Consider the following 18,089-nt stretch of genomic DNA (forward strand, 5'->3'; position numbering starts at 1 on the left):
ACAATCCAATTAAAAAATGGGCAGAACATCTGAACAGACATTTTTCCAAAGAAGACATACAAATGGCCAACAGGTACATGAAAAGGTGTTCAACATCACTAACCAACAGGGAAATGCAAATCAAAACCACACTCAGATATCATCTCACACCTCTCAGAATGGCTATTATCAAAAAGACAAGAAACAACAAGTGTTGGCAAGGGTGTGGAGAAAAGGGAACCCTTGCACACTGTTGGTGGGAATGTAAACTGGTACAGCCACTATGGAAACCAGAATGGAGGTGACTCAAAAAATTAAAAATAGAAATACCATATGATTCAGCAATTCCACTTCAAGGTATATATCTGAAGAAAATGAAATCACTATCTCAGAGATATCTGTGCCCCCATGTTCACTGCAGCATTATTAACAATAGCCAAGACATGGAAACAACCTAAGAGTTCATTAACGGATGAATGGATCAAGAAAATGCAGAAAAAGAAAATAGATATATATATTATTTAGCCATAAAAAAGAATGAAATCTTGCCACTTGCAACAACATGGATGGACCTAGAGGGCATTATGCTAAGAGAAATAAGTCAGACAGAAAGACAAATACCAAATGATCTCACTCATATGTAGAATCTACAAAAAAACCCCCAGAAACTGAGCTCACACACAGAGAACAGATTGGTGGTTGCCAGGGACGGGTGATGGGGGTGGGCCAAATGGGTAAAGGAGGTCAAAAGGTACAAACTTCTAGTTATAAAATAAATGAGTCATGAGGATATAATGTACAGCATGGGGACTACAGTTAATAATACTGTATTGCATATCTGAAAATTGCTAAGAAAGTAAATCTTAAAAGTTAGCACAAGAAAAAAAATTCTCTAACTATGCACGATGAATATTAACTAGACTTATTGTAGTGATCATTTTGCAAAATATACAAATAAAGTCATGCACCAAACAGTGACATTTTGGTCAACAATGGACTGCATGTATGATGGTGGTCCCATAAGATTAGTACCATACAGCCTAAGTGTGTAGTAGGCTGTACCATCTGGGTTTAAGTACAAGCTATGATGCTCACACAGTGACAACAGTGCCTAACAAAGTGTGTCTCAGAACGTATCCCAGTCATTAAGGGACACATGGGTGTATCCAATAATTACGCTGTACATCTGAAACTAATATAAAGTTGTATATCAATTATATCCCAATAAAAAAACAAAATTATTATTAACCTACTAACAACTCAAAATTCACTTTTTAAAATTGTGTTTTGCCAAAGGGAGGAAAAAAAATCCACTTTTAAAAATAACTTCTTTGCAAATAATGTAATAAAACTGCTGATACAAAAGAAAAAGTCTGGGACTGTTCGTTTAACTGGACTGCTATGAGAATTAGTTTATGAATTAAACCCAGTATGTAAGAGTTCTGAGGTTACATTAAAATATTGCTTTATTAGCTTTTTCCACTGAATAGAACAGTACAGAAGATGGACCTCCTGGATGAAGTGCACTGTCTCCACTATCAAACATCTTTACTGAAAACCTGATAAGCAAGCAGCTGGGAACGAACACCTGGGAGGTGTGACGTGACCACCTTCCAAGAGCAGGTGCTGTGGCCTGGGAGACAAGGCCCAGGGACAAAACAGGACAGGATGCATACGAGCCAAAATTACTAATGCCAGGAAAAGGCATTATATTTTCCCAAAGTTTAGTAAGGTTTATAAAGGATCAAACTTCCCTTCAAATTATTAGAATACTGAGACAGTATCAAAAATGACAAGGCCCTCAAAACTGGAATGAGGCTGCGCTTGCTAGCATTTGACCCAGCTGCTCACAGAGTGCTGGAGTGTGGGATGCTGTTCACAACTTTAACTAGCCTGCCAGGACTCTAGGCTCAGCTGTTTGAGGGAGGAAGCCACACCACTGTATCATGAGACAACTTGACTAAACATGCCTTCTTGATCTTTTCTGTGAAATACCCACCAAAATTTAAAAAAAAAAAGGCTGGCAAGAGCACTGACCCTTTGGTCAGGATGGGGTGTCTTCCGAACTGTGACAATCAGTCAGTCATGCCAGTACCTGTAAGTCTACAAGCTGCAGAGTTGATTTTCCTTGGAGACACAAGGCCTGAGCAACGAAAGCATGCAGATCCTCCAGGCACAGAGTGTCCACCTGAAAGTGAAAAAGAGAGCCCAGCATTAGTTCTGGGGAAAATCTGGACAAATGAATCTCAACACTAAGCACAGGCGCCCACACACGGTGTGTCTAGACCTCAGGCAGCAGCCGGACAGCAGAGAAGATGCAAGCAGAAGTGAGTACGCCTGACCTCCCTACCCCCATCCACAGTCCTGGTGTAAAGCTCTCCACAATGCCCAGGGAAGCTGGACAGGGAGCCTGGATACTGTCTAGCAATGCAGAAAGCCCCAGTGCGCCTGGGAGGAATCAGGAGCTACGACCAGGTCTCAGTCCTAGGGAGATACAAGTGATCATTTTTTGGCACAAATGTGCAGAGCTGGCAATTCAAGGGTTCCCAGACAGAGAGCACCCACAGCTGGCCTGAGCTGGACTGGTTAGGGCTGGGATAAACATTTACCCTCACCAGCCCAGATGAAACTTTTGTCCTTGGATCCAGTTTAAAGGAAACCAGGATCCCCAAAATGAGTCCCCTCCAATCCTTTGTGGAATCAAAATGTCTAATCAAGGTGTGAGAGAAAAACAAGGAGAGACAGCAACATGGAGAAAGCGACAGATGGGGAATAGCTGGGTCTGAAGTAAACTGTGGAAATGAGGAGAGGTCCTGAGAGCACAGAAGACAGAGCCAGGCTGATGCCATCAGCAGCAGACTGCTCTACTGCACCACCTCGCACAGGATGACAAGGCGGCAACTTTTGTAGCCCAGCCACCAAATTCTGCTAGCCAGATAAAAGCACCACAGTATCCACTTGTAAAACAGTTCCACCATCACCCTAAGAATACGAAAACTTCCTTTTGTAGGGAAATGCATCTGTGGCAAGTAAAGGTTTGAGGGAAAAAAATAAGAAAACAATAACACACCCATGGGGAACAATTTTGATTCTTCCTGGGTGATAAAAAACGGCTAACATGGGTACTCCCAAGAAAAATGATGCCACCAAAAGTCTGAAAGACTGTTCATGGGGGACTCCTGCTTCCCCTAACTGTGACCTGCCCAGTTTCTCTTGGAGGAAGGTGGTGTCTAGGCTCTCAGCTGGCATGTACTCCTGCACTGTCACCTGCACCCGTCATGAGACACTGAGTGATGAAGACCTACTGACATTCTCACTGACCCCAGCACTGTCCTACTCCATTTTTATTACAAAGCAGTTGTTGACTTTGTATGAATGACAGTTATAATTATTTCAGGGAAAAACAAAAAATCTACAAATGTGTAGTGCTTTTGATCAAGAAAACAGATCTCAATCATACAAGTAAGACCAAGAAGAGAATATATTCTTTGTAAATCCATAAACCCCCATCTCTCTCCATCTAGACTTAAGTTTGTTGGCATGTAATTCTACTTCTTACCATTAGCAACTCTTAACGAAGGCTGATTTTAAAATATCAACCTATGAGAAAAGAATAACTATTTCATATGTCATATCTTTTCACAGTTAACCAATTTTATACTCTGCCACCACCTTTGTGGTTAACAATCTAAAATATATCAGAGGGTGTCTGATTCTTAGTGATACCAAGTTTTTAGAATTTCACATATTGGATATTATTATTATAAAGTATTTGCTCTATTATACATTATAAAACACATGTATACTTCCTATGATGTAAACTTACCCTTCCAGAGAATTTTCTCAGGTAAGCCTTTAATAAAAATTTTGTTGTTGTTAACTTGCAGGTTGGACTAACTGAGAGCATTTAGATTTTCTATAAGTTTTGTACACTGAAAAGTACGTAATTTTAAGCCATACTGTACATCCAAACATCTAATTTAGGCTTAACTATATAGAAGTATAACATTTTTGTAAATTTATCTTTTTAGCCTTATTAATCCTGAGAGAACAATTATCCCTATGAATAATAACACAGTACCTTCTTAATCTATGGGATACCACTGAGGTGTTGCTTTGTTGTTTTCCAGTTTTAGAAAGTTCCAATTTAAATGTGTGCTTTAAGTCAAACCAACACCGAGCCTATCTCATACTGACTTAAACTCAAGAGATTTTTATTTAAAAGGCAATTAGTAGAAAGAAGGTGAAAGCGGAAATTGTCCCCCTGATGCTTGTTTTGCTTCAGGTTCATATAAACATATGAGATGTAAAGCTACTATTCTGCCATTTGGGTTTTTTTCTGCTGGAAGTGGTTTTTCATAACCAAGCAGAGCTATGTTGAGTAACTACAAATGGGCTCAACAACCCATCTCTCCTGCTGGAAAGAATAATTCAAAATGTACGTCCTAGGAGTGCTAACACACGGCATTACTATCCATATAGACACATACAGCATTGAGAAGAAAACACACTTATTGGTAAGGATGAGAAAACTCAGCTAGTGGTTATCTTCCCCTTCCCAATTCCCACCATGGCTCATTTCAGCCACAGCCACCTGTGGGTTAATAAACAACGGACAGAAAATATTAACTGGTAATATATGCATGAATATATAACAATATCAAAAGAAGTATCTTTTTACACTTAAATATTAAATAATCCTGCTGTCCTCTATTAATTTATACTTGCTAAGTCTCGTGCAAAGAAACATTCTACTCAAAATAATAATGCAAAAACTGAAGTTTATACTGATGCACGTGAAACCAATAATGAAGCAGTAACATCTCTGAGTTACTTACTCAGTCCACGTTTTCACAAACTGCAAATGCAGATCTAGCTATAGAGTGGCAGGGCCAAGAGGACATTTAGAAAGGAGAAGTCAGTATAAGGTCCCCTCGAAATGTAAGTCTACAATAAGAGTAAGTTTCTTAAAGACAATAATTCGTAAAGTGAATTCGTGTTTGAAAAACAAAATTACAAAGCTTCCTAATCCAGGCAAATGAAAATTTGATGGTCATGCCAAAGCAGACCCAAGAGACAGCACATTCGGAGATCAGTAGAGAAGACAAGGTGGCTTGAAGGGCCAAGAGTTTTGAGAAAGTCTAAATGAGGTGAAGAAATAGATGATTGTGAAGGACTTGTTATGACCACAGTGAGACAAAAGTCATTTTAACATAATGCAGCTGGCGAAGGGCAGTGGGGAGAAGAAGGGCTGGGGTGGAGGGACCTAGGCCCTTCTTCTTCTGAGGTGTCCAGCATCACCATGGATGGGGAACACTATTTAAAGGCCAATCTTTTCACTGGCCTTTATAATCTTCACATACAAACTAAGTGTAAAACTAACGAAAAAGAAATTTTCCACCCTGTTGAGGGATACTGATTAGGACCTCGTACTGCACTCCTGGGACGCGGCCCACGACTCCTGAGTTAGTAGGTGAGGAGAACACTAATGCTGAGGATACTGGGGATCATCCTCCAGACATGTCAATGGGCACCTCTCAAACGCTTCTCAGGTTTTCTGTAACATGACTGCTCCACAATCCCAGGAAGTAGCTACTCCCTTGTTCTCAGATTGGAACATGAGGCTAAGTGCTCAATAAACATTTGTTAGATGAATGAATGAATGTGACTCAGGAAAATTGAAGTCATTTGCCCAGGAGTGGAGAGCTCCTAAGGGAAAGCTGGGACTCCAGCCAGGTCAGCTAGACTGTGGAGCCAAACCTTCTCCCCACTACACAAAACCCCAGGAACAGTAATAAGCACCCGAGCAGTGACGCGAGCACAAGGGAGCTACTCCACAGCTCAAAAAGCTTGGAAAGCATAGACAAAGTGAAAGCAGGTTCCTTCACCTGAGAGGTTTCCCAAGCCTCTATCACAGTCATGCGCATTATAAACCTCTAAGTCTGAGAGTAAACAGGGCTTCTTGATCGTATGCCAATACAGAACCCTTGTTTTGGTTTTAGCGCATTTCATAGGACTAGTGTTCACAGAGCAGACACTGGATGGAGATGATGCAGGGGACTGGCCTATGGCTACATCCCAGGGCACTGCACCCCACAAGACAGGAGGGCCAAGAGTGAGGAGCGACTGCAGTGATCAGAACACAGAGCCAAGGTCACCTGCACAAAGAGGTAGATCAAGAGGCAGCACAGCGCTTTGAAAGGGTTCTCCACCGCCTGCAGCTCTTCTCTTGAGGAGGAAAGGTCGAAACAGGCCAGGAGTGTGTCCAAGCGCCGGGCTTGTATTTCTGGCTCTTGGTTCAGCCACAAGAGTTTCAAACTAGGCGTTCCCCCTATTTAAAAAAAGTCCATTTACCATTATTCTTTGCACTAGCAAGTCATAACATGCTTCTTGTAGAACTACAATAAAAGAATAGAGGACACTAACCTCTTCCCTTCCTGACATCCTTGGGCTTTAAAGCTTAAAGGAACTAGAACGTAAACATAATCAGAGCTTCCAGTATACTTTAAACACAGACTCAAGTAGTTGCAACAGAGATCATATTACCCAAAAAACCTAAAATATTTACTATATGAAAACTATCTGAAAAAACCTGAAATATTTACTTATCTTCACAGAAAAAGTTTCCCAGCCCCTGATCTAAGGTAAATGAAGAATATTCCATTATCACAGTTATTTCAAATATACTAAGGTAGCTGAAAAGCATTTTTTCTGACTATAAAAGTTATGTAATGGAACAAATTTAGAAAAATAGAAAAGCATAAAGATAAAATAAAAATAATCTACAACCCTACCTTCCAGACATAAGCACATTCTAGAATGCAAGCTCTAGCCCTTTCTTCAATGTGCATAAAATACTCATGAGCACAGCTGGGAGGCCAAGTGCCCAGTAGAGTGCACTGACACGGACAGTGCACAGAGTTTATGTGGTGTTTGCCTCATTTGCTTACATATAAGAGTTTAATACAAAAAAATTCAGCTTCACGAGATCTACTTAAAACCAATCATAGTGGCAGTGATAAATGCGAAACTTCCTGAGCAAGCGAATAGTGACAGCGCTTGTGCCTGTTATTCATTCCCAGTAGGGACAAAACTGGATGGAATGGGCTTAGCTACGCAGGTAAGATACTTCCCAGTCTGTGGCTAATAAAAGATAGGAGGGGGGCTGGCCCCGTGGACGAGTGGTTAAGTTCACGCGCTCCGCTGCAGGTGGCCCAGTGTTTCGTTGGTTTGAATCCTGGGCGCGGACATGCCACTGCTCATCAGACCACGCTGAGGCAGCATCCCACATGCCACAACTAGACGGACCCACAACGAAGAATATACAACTATGTACCGGGGGCTTTGGGGAGAAAAAGGAAAAAAATAAAATCTTTGAAAAAAAAGATAGGAGGGTAAGAAAAATAAAACCAGCCAACCAGTGTACCAGCCTTTTTCTCACCCATGTTGTCACAAATGTTTCTGAGAAGGTTGAGAATTCACATATTCTGAGGCCTGCAATTCCAGGTGTGCTGCTAGGTCCTGAGAAGCCCCATAGGACAGATGGACAGTCACTCTTTTGGTAGAGCTTGCAGGCAAAGGCTGCCATGCAAACACACTGCAATATAAGACCATGAAGATCTCCCCAGAGGAATACTGAAGGTCAAAGAGTAATAAGTGAATCAGGGCAGGGGCACAGAAGGAGTTTCCATGGAAGAGATGACCAGGAACCTTTGGGTCGGCCTTTGCTCCATGAAGATTATTTCTTCTGGGACTAAAAGGAGGCAGCAATGGGCATCCGACAGAACCCTCCCTCCTACCCATCAATCCAACATCCCACCAATCATGCACTGGACATCTACTTCCAAGGAACCACCAGATGCCGGCCATCACGGCAGGTGATGGAGACATGAGGGGGAATGAGAAAGCCTCAGTGTCTGCCCGCAGAGAGTGCACAATCCAGTGGAGCGCACATGCATCCCCAAGTGTGAGACTCTGAGAGCATGCAGTGCAGTAGACGAACTGTGAAGAGAGGGAGCATCACAGAAGGAAGAGCGATATGAAGAGCTAGTGGGAATTAATTACAATGAGGAAGGAAAGAGCAAGTTCCAGGGAAGGGAGACACAGCGGCTAAGGTCTCTAACCCAAGAATGATGGGAAGGAACGGAAGCGTTAGCCTCAGAGTACACCGTGATGAGATGTGTGCTCTGAGAGATGACTCAGGCTACAGTGGGGATGGAAGAAGTCATGAACTAAGAGGTGGTTAGGGGACACAGTAGGCAGAGGGCAGAGGAAGACTCCAGGGTGATGGCTTCTTCACTGCAATAGAAAAGGACAGGGTCTCAGAGTGTAGCTTCCACAGCAGGGCCGTGCAGGACTCGCAGCGCATCCAGAATTGTAGGTACCAGGGAACCCATCTGGATGGAGGGGATGATTTATTCAGGTCTCAGGATCTGGAGGCTATGAGACGTAAGGAACAAAAAAGCTGGTAAGCAACTTACAGACTGATGGGTTTTATTTTACTTCCCCTGTATCTTTTATCAGATCAGCAGCCTTAGCATCACCTGGGAACTTGTCAGAAATGCAAATTCTTGGGTCCCATACAAGACCTACTGGACCAGAAATTCCAGGGGTGGCGCAGCATCTGTTGTGTCATGCCCTCCAGATGATTCTGATGCAGGCAAAGACAGAAGGCCACTCCACATTCCTCAACAAAAAGCTAAGAAATCACTTACACAGACAAAAAGAGAATAACTTACCAATAATAAAGAAATCGGTCCTTGAGAAAGTCCAATGATACATAATAGATTATAGAAAACCACACACTTGAAAAACCACACCCTCATCAATCTCTTTAATATCAGAGAATTTTAATCTAAATTCAACCAGTAACTTATTTAATCAAGAAATAAGGATTGAATGCCCATCTGTACATTGTCGGCGATCTCTACAGCTTCCTCCAGAAGGTGAGGATCTTTATTTTTAATACAAGATAGCATGTTCTGAGGTTATTGTCTTTTACGCCACAAGCGGCACATCCCTCAAGCACATGGAGAGGCTCTGGTGACTCTGCAGAAAGGCCTGAGTCAGATGCTTGTTGGTTCGTTTCCTAAGTGCAGTAAAGTGTGGGCTCCTCCCAACCACCCAGAGACTGCTCAGCTGACCCGTGACCAGGGAGAGCATGAATTTCTTTGAAGGACCATTAGATTAGTTCTCTTCTACAGGTAAACTTGCTCTAAGCAAAGTGGTTTTTAACTCTGGTGTGACAACCTGAGGGCTGAGCCTACCAAACACAAAGGAAATTGTTAGCAACTTCAGTTTAGAAGAAACATATTTTGATCAGAACTCGAAGGCAGATCAGCTCAGAGGAGAGCAGCTAAAACTATCTGCTGTGGAAGAGAGCTCCTCTCTCCCTGCCACACACACGCACACACTCATCTAGGTCGTGGGCACAGACAGACTCTGCCAGAAAAGATCAAGGGTGGCCCTCACATTTCACCCAAGCTCCAGGGGCAGCTGAGATGTTTCAAAGAACAATTCAGAGACCTAAACAAGCAATCTGGTCTCTAGGTCACCAACTAGCATCTCATCTAAAACTCATCAGTTTCAAAAACCTAATTTCCTGACTTGGTAAAAGTTTTTGTATTAATAGATGGACAGAAAAGCCTAGGAGCTTTTCAAGAGGGACTGAGCCCCAGAGGGCAGAGCAGAGGGCAGGGAAGAAGGTCGTTTCTATGAATGACAACTCTGAAGACTGTCTTGAGGACCCAATCTCTGGGTGGAGGGTTGCTGGACACACCTCATTAGTAACAAAGCAATGGCCTGTTTGTGTTTTTACAGCTATAAACACAAGTGAATGAATAAAGATACCCCTAGATTCTAAGCCATGGCACTTCTACGTGCTTTTTATACAGAAGTAAGTATTTTAATAGCTAGGTTTTAGAATTATCTTATGATTATCTTCCTTGCATATTCCTAGGGTGAGAAAAACCATAAAACTACCTGGCTTGTGTCTACTCTCAGGAGATGAGAAGTGAAACATCTGGAAATTAACTTGAATATATCTTATGTCTTAAATTTACTTGTGAAGGTTTTAACCCATAAGTTCAATTTAAATGAATATTTATTTAGCATTCTCTGCTTGGCAGAGAATTCCCGGCCAAGAGAAAGCAAAATTTAAAGCCCTGACTATTCACACGCAAACTGAATCTTTACTCTGGCTGGATGGATTTCAAGAGCCTATTTATAATAGGCAAAAAAATTCCTTCAGATATAAATGGAGTAGAATGCACTGCCATCTCAAAATATTAAACTCTACACTTAGATGGAGGAGTCATCTAACTTCATGCAAAATGGAAGTTATACTGCTTCTATCTAATGCATTCAAAATACAGTGAATGTGGCTATAAAAAGCAGTCAGTGTAAAATTCAACCATTAGCTTGTGACTCACGTGTATTTGTAACACATTTATTTGCAAAGCTTCAAATTATTTTTATAAATAGAAGAAAAACCACTATTGAGGTTTTAAATCCATTTATCTTGATCCCTGACATCAGACGGGCTGGTCGAGAGGCTGGCATCCATGTGAGCATCTCCTCACCAAGTGCATGTTCATGCACTTGTACCAGCCAGAGGAACCTCTAAGATTTGATAAGACCTTCTTGACCTGTATACATCAAGTGTCAACATGAAAATCTTCAAAAGAGTATATAAGAGGAGATGAACAAAGAAAACTTCACTACAATTGTTTAACCAATGATGGAATGAGTCAAATATAGTGCCTTCATGAAATGTGTAACTTGACCTCATTTCATTTTGTAAAACAGTCTTCTAAGATGGTCTGCAAGAGTCTGGTGAGTCAAACGTCCTTATAGAGCCAAGAGATAGTAAGTTTACTTACCGATTCTGGAACACACTTTAAAACAATCATTCTATATAGACAAATTACCAATTAGATGTGTGCAATTAACTTTTCTAGATTTCTAAAATAAGGATATGCTTATAATGATGAAAAAATGACACTGAAAAGAGAAAAAAAATCACCTATACTTTGTCTAAAGAAGAATCTCCAGTTCTGAAGATAAAAAAGCAATTTCAAATGCTTGCCTGTTGTTTGGTCCAAGACTCACTTCACAAAATGCAGAACATCTGTACATGAGGAAGAATGAGAGTGGAGTTGTGCCCTGGGAATGAACACACACACGGACAACTTGAGGGACATTTAAGAGTTGTGTCTGGGGAAAGGAAGCTAAACTTCAAGGTACACCCTACTTGTGTTATCAGAAACATCATCTTTCATGACATATTTTAAGATAAATGACATGTAATATAGATAATATATATGAATGTGTGTGTGTGTATATATATATATAGAAATATATCTTATATGTGTGTGTGTGTGTATGTATGTGTGTGTATATATATATATATCCGAATGTGTATATATATCCTAGACATACACACACACAAAGACGGGAACACAGATGGGAATATATGCATTTAAATGAGATTCCTGAATAAAATATATCAGTAATAAAATTTATTTTTCTACTCCCTGGCGGGTCATTTTAATTCTTTCCCTTTCCTAATTTTTAGGTAATTTCTATAATTTTTCTGCTCCCCTTCTATCTCCTTTCCACTTTATTGAAAAAGATCTGTGATTTCTTTTTTATTTCTACCATTTAAAAACAACATGAGCATTAACTTATTGTGCTAACAGAGGAAAAAGTCTTTTTTAAAAAAAGAATACTCTGAGGGACTGGTCCCATGGCCTAGTGGTTAAGTTCGATTCGCTCCACTTTGGCAGCCCAGGTTCAGTTCCTGGGTGCGGACCTACACTTCTCATTGGCAGCCATGCTGAGGCAGCAACTCACATACAAAATAAGAGGCCTAGCATGGAAGTTAGCTCAGGGCAAATCTTCCTCAAGCAAAAAGAGGAAGATGGGCAACAGATATTAGCTCAGGGTGAATCTTTCTCAGCCAAAAAAACAAACAAACAAAAAGAGCACTCTGGCGACTATATTGGGAGACTGAAAATGCAGCATTTATGAGATCAAGCTAATTAAAACTATCTCAGGAGAACAAGGAACATCAGATATGGTGTCCCAAGGTAATGCTCAACTCTGTGACAACCCTGCTGCTGGTCTGACTTGGGAGCAACTGCTCTAGTCACGGAAAAGATCATGTGGCACCTATGTATAAGGTAGGTTTCCTGACACAGTGGAAAGAGAGGATCAATCAGCAGGATTCCACTGTCTTTAATCATACACTGTTTGATCAATGGAAAATGCTGTGACAGGAATGTGGATGGTCCATCTTTCATTTTAATCTAAAAACCACTTGGTATTTTTCCTCATGGATATAGAAAGGCATTAAATATTAAAGTTTTGTCATTTTTGTATCATTATGAACATAAGCACAAACAAAGAGAGTCATTTGTCTAAACCACCTGCAACAACAGTTAAAGTCACGTTTCCAGGTCTCTGGCAATGTCCTGAACATGTCCTTTAGACAAGGCCCTCTGTGCAGGAAATGAGCTTCCCAAGTTCCCTCTAGAAGCAGAATCCTGACATGCAGTCTGTGCAGGCCATGAGTACAAGCTTTGCAATTCCAGTAGTGCCAGGGAGAATGGTTTCATAAGCCCCAGAAGTAGTCTCTCTGATAACTACATGACTTCTAGAGTTTATTAAAACATTATATGAAGTGGCCTTTAAAATTAACTCATAATATAACAATGAATAGCCAAATATTCTCCTTAAATCATGCCATGAAGAGAACTATAATAATCCACTTCCACATTACTTTTGGAAAGATACTATAAGATGAAAATTACACAAACAACAAAACATTTCTGGAAAATTATTTTGGCTATTTTTAAAAAATACTTCTTGCTGTAAAAACAAATGCCAATTCATCTGAATTTGTTTTGGCAATAAGTACCTTTTTAGGTTTGAGTGTATCACTGACTGAGAGAATAAGGAAATTCTGTAATAACTTTCCTCAATTTTTCTCCCAATACAATTCCAATCGAAAAACATTTTGCAGTGCTCAAATCCTTATTTGGTAAATTACAGGCTTGTGTGATGGAAAATAATAGTGACATGAGAGAATTTAACAGATACAAAAATGGAACATCAAAATTTTAGAAAAATATTTGCTCTCTGAAACAATGAGAAGGGCCACTAAGAATAAACACTAAACCCACCCTCCTCTTCCTAACTGTCTGTATGGAGACACTGTCCCCTACAGTCATGAATTCCCAACCTTTTCCAGATGTTAAGAACTCATAGGAAGAAAGGATTTCCTTCAGCTGATTCTAGGTGAACCCTGTTTTTCCTTCTCTCCCATTACATGTTTGAAGATACCCGTCACGAGGAGAAAACTGACTCTTCCAGTTAAAATAATTGTCCTTTCTCTCTCCTTTCCAGTTCATCAAAATACACTTTCAGTGGTGAGAAGAGCTGATTCAAGCAGAGTAGGGAAAACCCAATCCTGCTACTTCACTGGATGTCTACTGAGCAACAACTAGGCGTCAGGCCCTGGGGATGGGCAGTAATGGGCCTGGACCCACAACCATGCTCCTCCGCCTGTTTCTCTCTCTCCCCCTGGCGTGGACCTTGAGTTAGGAGCTGAGGGAGTGAGGTAGAGCAAGCAACACACAGGCTGGCCAGGGCAAATTTGTGTAATGCCCTTTCCTCTGCTGTTTTAGAATTTTACTAGATAGATACATTCCTCTTAGACCCAGCGTTGAAATGAAAATTAGTCTATGTGCAGTTCTGGAAAAATGTTTCCACAACAAATCCATTATTAGATGTGTATCATCTGTGAACAAGCAAGTGATTTATTTACATCAAGGCTGTCTGTACCTGCAAGATTCATCGGCAGAGGCCTGACGAGGTCTGGGTGCTTCAGCGGGTTCCCAGAGTACACAAACCACTCCTTGACAGTGGGGCAGGAGCTAGAATCATCTGAGAAAAGAAAGCTGCGTCAGGAGATGCGTGTGAGTACGAACACTTGTCACCAGACTCAGAGAGCAACAGACCACCTCTGCCTGGCTAATCCAAGTGGTGAGCACAGTGCATGCTCATGTCCAAGGTCACTGAGAGGGGCCTCAGGCATCCAACAGAGGGCCCCCTACTCTCCCATCTGAGGGATCTTTCAACAAGAACAGCCTCTGGGGTGGGGGAATGGCTGGCTCAGGAAATCAAGGCAGAGTTTACCACCTGGATGGTGCCTACAATGTCCTTCTCGCTTCCCTCCCCCCTCACACTGTTTCAGAAAACAGGGAAAACTGTGGGAATATGATCATCCTTTCTGATCTAAATTCAGTATTTTATGCAACTATCAAAACTATTATTATGTCAGACAATTCAAAATCTGTTAGAAATAATCTAGAACAAAGGCATTTTTGCATGTGGGTGGACTGTTAATTGCTATAAAGAGTTCAGCTTGACTTCCATTCTGCCACCTTCCTCAGCAAAGCCACGGGGAAGGAAGGCTTTCCCACTCCATCTGTGTTCTCACTTAGCCTGTCTCTTTCCAGCAGGGGAACTCCCTGCTCCCACGCCTGCTTCCCTCTAGCTGCCGCAGGGCCTGTCCTCCCTCAGGGCCCTCCCTGTCAGAAAAACTCTCTCCGCAACAAGCCTATCCCTTTTCTCCACTCTGGCACTGGCCGCTGGATCAGGCTCCTGACCATTTCTCATCTTCAGTCTCCTCCCCATCCTCACCATTCCCCCTGTAAACAGAGGTTTTTTGGTTTTTGCGTTTGTTGAAGTGAAAGTTTCACCAGGTTGCTCTCCCTCACTAAGATCCCCCAATAGCTGCTTAAGGTGCCAGAATAAAAGGACAGATGACCAATTCTAACCAGATGCTGCTGGCCTGGGTGGACCAGGGAGCCCCTGGCTCTCACTCCCACATCAGGGCTCCCTGCTGGAGTACTTCAGGGCCCTCATACTCCCACACCTCATCTTACCTCCGCATTTGGACATGGTGTTCCTTGGGCTGGACTCTCTTCTTCCCCACCCAAGCCTCCTCTCTGAAGCCCACCTCCCTCGATGGGCACTCGGTTAACTCCTACTTTTCCTTTATACTAGGGGAATCAAACCCTTCTCCTAAGCACGCGCTTTGTCCCACCACAGGTTATTGGCTAGACTACAGCAGATGCTACTTCCTTACCCTAGCTAGCCACCCCAACCGTGGCCTCCTGACAGCAAGAACTGTGTCTTCTTCATACAGAGTCCTTCTCATAAAATCTTCTACATATAACTACGACAGTTCTCCCTGGGAACAAAATTGTGAAACTGTCTATACTTCCAACCTCGCTCCCTAAAAACTCTGACAAGATTATGTGAACACACAAACTCTCAAAAGTGCCTCCTCCTCTCACATGATCTGGAGGGTCTGTGGGCATGTGTGGGGGTGGCACTGGCAGGGGAAAGAGAATGAGGAGAAGCAATGTCAATTTTAATGCCTCAAATACTCTGATTTTCCAGTTTGGTAACAACTCTCCAGGCTTCTTTAAAAATATACTTGTCCTTAGGATTCTGTACTATTTTTATACTGCTGGTTTAATCTATAATTGCATGTGGCCTTAGTCCTTAAAAAAATAGAAAAACTTCCCAAACATTCTTTTTGTGTACATTTTTGGGAAAAAAAATCACCTTTTAGGTCACTGTCTAGGACTCTAATGAGTTGATGGCCTACAGGCACTTTGCAAAGGTGCCACACTAACTGGACAGTGAGTATCACACACAGGGCTGACCACTCCATCACAAAACTGTCAGCCCTCTCCAACTTCCATGGGGGACTCCCAGAGTGTCTGCTGGGTGAGAATGCAGAGAGACCAACCAGGAAAAAGGACAACGTGCACAGGTTTCCTCCAACACTGTTAACCAGGGAGATGTAAAGAGGAGACAGAATAGATTCTTTACTTTGCATCTTTCTGAGTTTCTTCTATTTCCTAAAGTTTATAAGGTTTCATAGCAGTTTAAGCTAAGAATAACATTAGGGAGACTGAAAAACAGAGACAGAGTTGGAATCAGAGGTAAGAATGGGTATGAAGCCAGGGACGGGCTAGAAACTGAGTGACTTCAGGTTTCTCCCCCTTGGGGCCACAAGGCCATTGAGCCATCTAAATATCATATATTCAACTATATAAAACACAACCAAGCACTCCATAAAGAAGCACCCTCCAACATAATCAGATGAACTGTAGTATCCAATAGATCAGTATCCAAACTGTACCCATAATTAGGGACTTTGAAGTATCAACATATCAATTCAGTGCCTTGCCTTCTGACTCGGACATCTAGTGTCTACAGCTGTGCAAGTTTAAGAGCTTGGCTCTGGTGCTTAGAGTCCACAGCCGTGGAGTTAAAGGCACCTTTGATTCTAAATCTCACTTTAAATGAGTGGCTCCCACCTGCCAATCAGACTGGCTTGGAGACAGCTGCTCACCTAGTGGGATTCGAGAGACCTCACATTCCCTCCCCTGTCTGAAATTCAACCATTAGAGTTACCCCTTTCTAAAGAAGGCCTTGCTAAATCCAGATACTCCTGAAGAGGTCGTATTTTACACAGACACTCAACAAACATGTATCGATCACCTAATTCACAGAAGAAATCCCGAGGGGCAGCAAAATGCTCCCTGAACAGTCAGTCCCTGCTAGCTCAGCTTACAGCCCCATGGTGAGGAGGGACATCAGACAAATAAGCACTTAAACACGCAGGTGTAAACTGTGATAAGCTGAAGAACGAAAACACAAGGTGCTTTCAGAGAGGAGCTTACTACTTTTGATGAGGGAATAGGGGAGGAATTCGAAGGAGTTCGTTTTGAAGGGCTTGAGGGATACATAGAATTGATCAGAAGAATGGCCTGAGCCAGAAAAATAAATTCTGTATTTGTCAACATAGATATCGTTTTTAAAGCAATGCAAGTGAATGAGACAGCTTGGGTGTAAAAGGCCCTCCAACACATGGAGGTCAGCAGAGAGCACAGAGGGAAGGGAGGAAGGTGGGTCACCAATACCAGGGGTTCAGGGAGGAGCTGGATGGGCAGAGCTGCAGTAGAGAGAACAGAGAGAGGCTGTGGACTCATCCAGGGCCTCAGGACAGGGGCCTCAATGGAGAGAGGAAGGAAGGAGGGAAACTTTCCCATAAGAGCTGAGAATGAGGTGGTGAGATATTCCCGTAATGTAGGGAAAACAAACCAGGAATTAAAAGATGAAGAAACACAGATCAACCCAGGAAGTTGAACATCCATCTCTTAGCAGTTCAAATAAAAGAAAACAGAGATAACAGAGGGGAGAAAAATTTTCAAACATAAAAGATAGAGAATATAAAAAAACTTTCCAAGAGAAAAAAAGTGACCATAAGAGGAACAAGAATCATGTTAGCACTCAACTTCATCAGCACCTAGAATACTACACAAGGGCCGGGGGACAGCCAAGATGGGGAAGAGCTGATGACCAGAGGACACGAGGGGATGGCCAAGACGGGGCAGAGCTGATGACCAGAGAACCATGAGGGATGGCTGAGAAAGGACACAGCTGATGACCAGAGGACCGTGAGGGATGGCTGAGATGGGGCAGAGCTGATGACCAGAGGACAGTGGCATGATAACCAAGATGTGGTGGTGGTGCTGCTGACCAGTCGTCTCACCAACAGCTCCAGATCTGGACAAACTTTTGAAGGCACTGCATTTTCGTGTTGGACAGTCATCATTCCAATATGCTACCTAGAGACACTCTGTAGACTACAGCCTAGGGACGGAGAGCCCTAGCTAGGTGAGAAAGTCTCTGTGACAAGGAGACAGTCTGCAGATCAAGGCTGTCACAACAGCTAGGACTACAGGGCGGCATACTTGAGAGTTGGTGAGGTGCAGAAAGGGGCCCCAGAAATCGGCACTGGAGTGCCCTTGAGCTCCTAGTTGAGGACTGAGCTCTGTGTGTCCAGCGCAAAACTCAGTGAGGCCAGACAAGACAACTACTGGGTTCCCTGCTGACCAACTACTAGAGCCTGCATGGGACTCCAGACATTGAGTCCCAACAGCCAAGGTGCAGAGACCTCATTAAATACCTGGCACTCAGGTGACAGCCCAGGAAGGCTGAGCCTCAGGAGTGGGGCCACTCTA

The 18,089-nt window shown here is 42.4% G+C and overlaps 1 protein-coding gene across 3 annotated transcripts in view; it reads right to left on the reverse strand.

Annotated features, from left to right (window-relative positions):
• Positions 1-18,089, reverse strand: part of FAM120B (family with sequence similarity 120 member B) — a 96,610-nt gene that overhangs the window by 44,062 nt on the left and 34,459 nt on the right. For all 3 annotated transcript variants that reach the window (XM_070603222.1, XM_008528283.2, XM_070603223.1), the window contains exons 4-6: positions 13,825-13,926; positions 6,138-6,310; positions 2,075-2,167 (exon numbers count right to left, since the gene is read on the reverse strand). In XM_070603222.1, coding sequence (XP_070459323.1) covers positions 2,075-2,167; positions 6,138-6,310; positions 13,825-13,926 — 368 coding nt within the window. The remainder of the gene's footprint in view (positions 1-2,074; positions 2,168-6,137; positions 6,311-13,824; positions 13,927-18,089) is intronic.

This window comes from Equus przewalskii, chromosome 32 (genome assembly GCF_037783145.1).
Source record: "Equus przewalskii isolate Varuska chromosome 32, EquPr2, whole genome shotgun sequence".
NCBI lineage: Eukaryota > Metazoa > Chordata > Mammalia > Perissodactyla > Equidae > Equus > Equus przewalskii.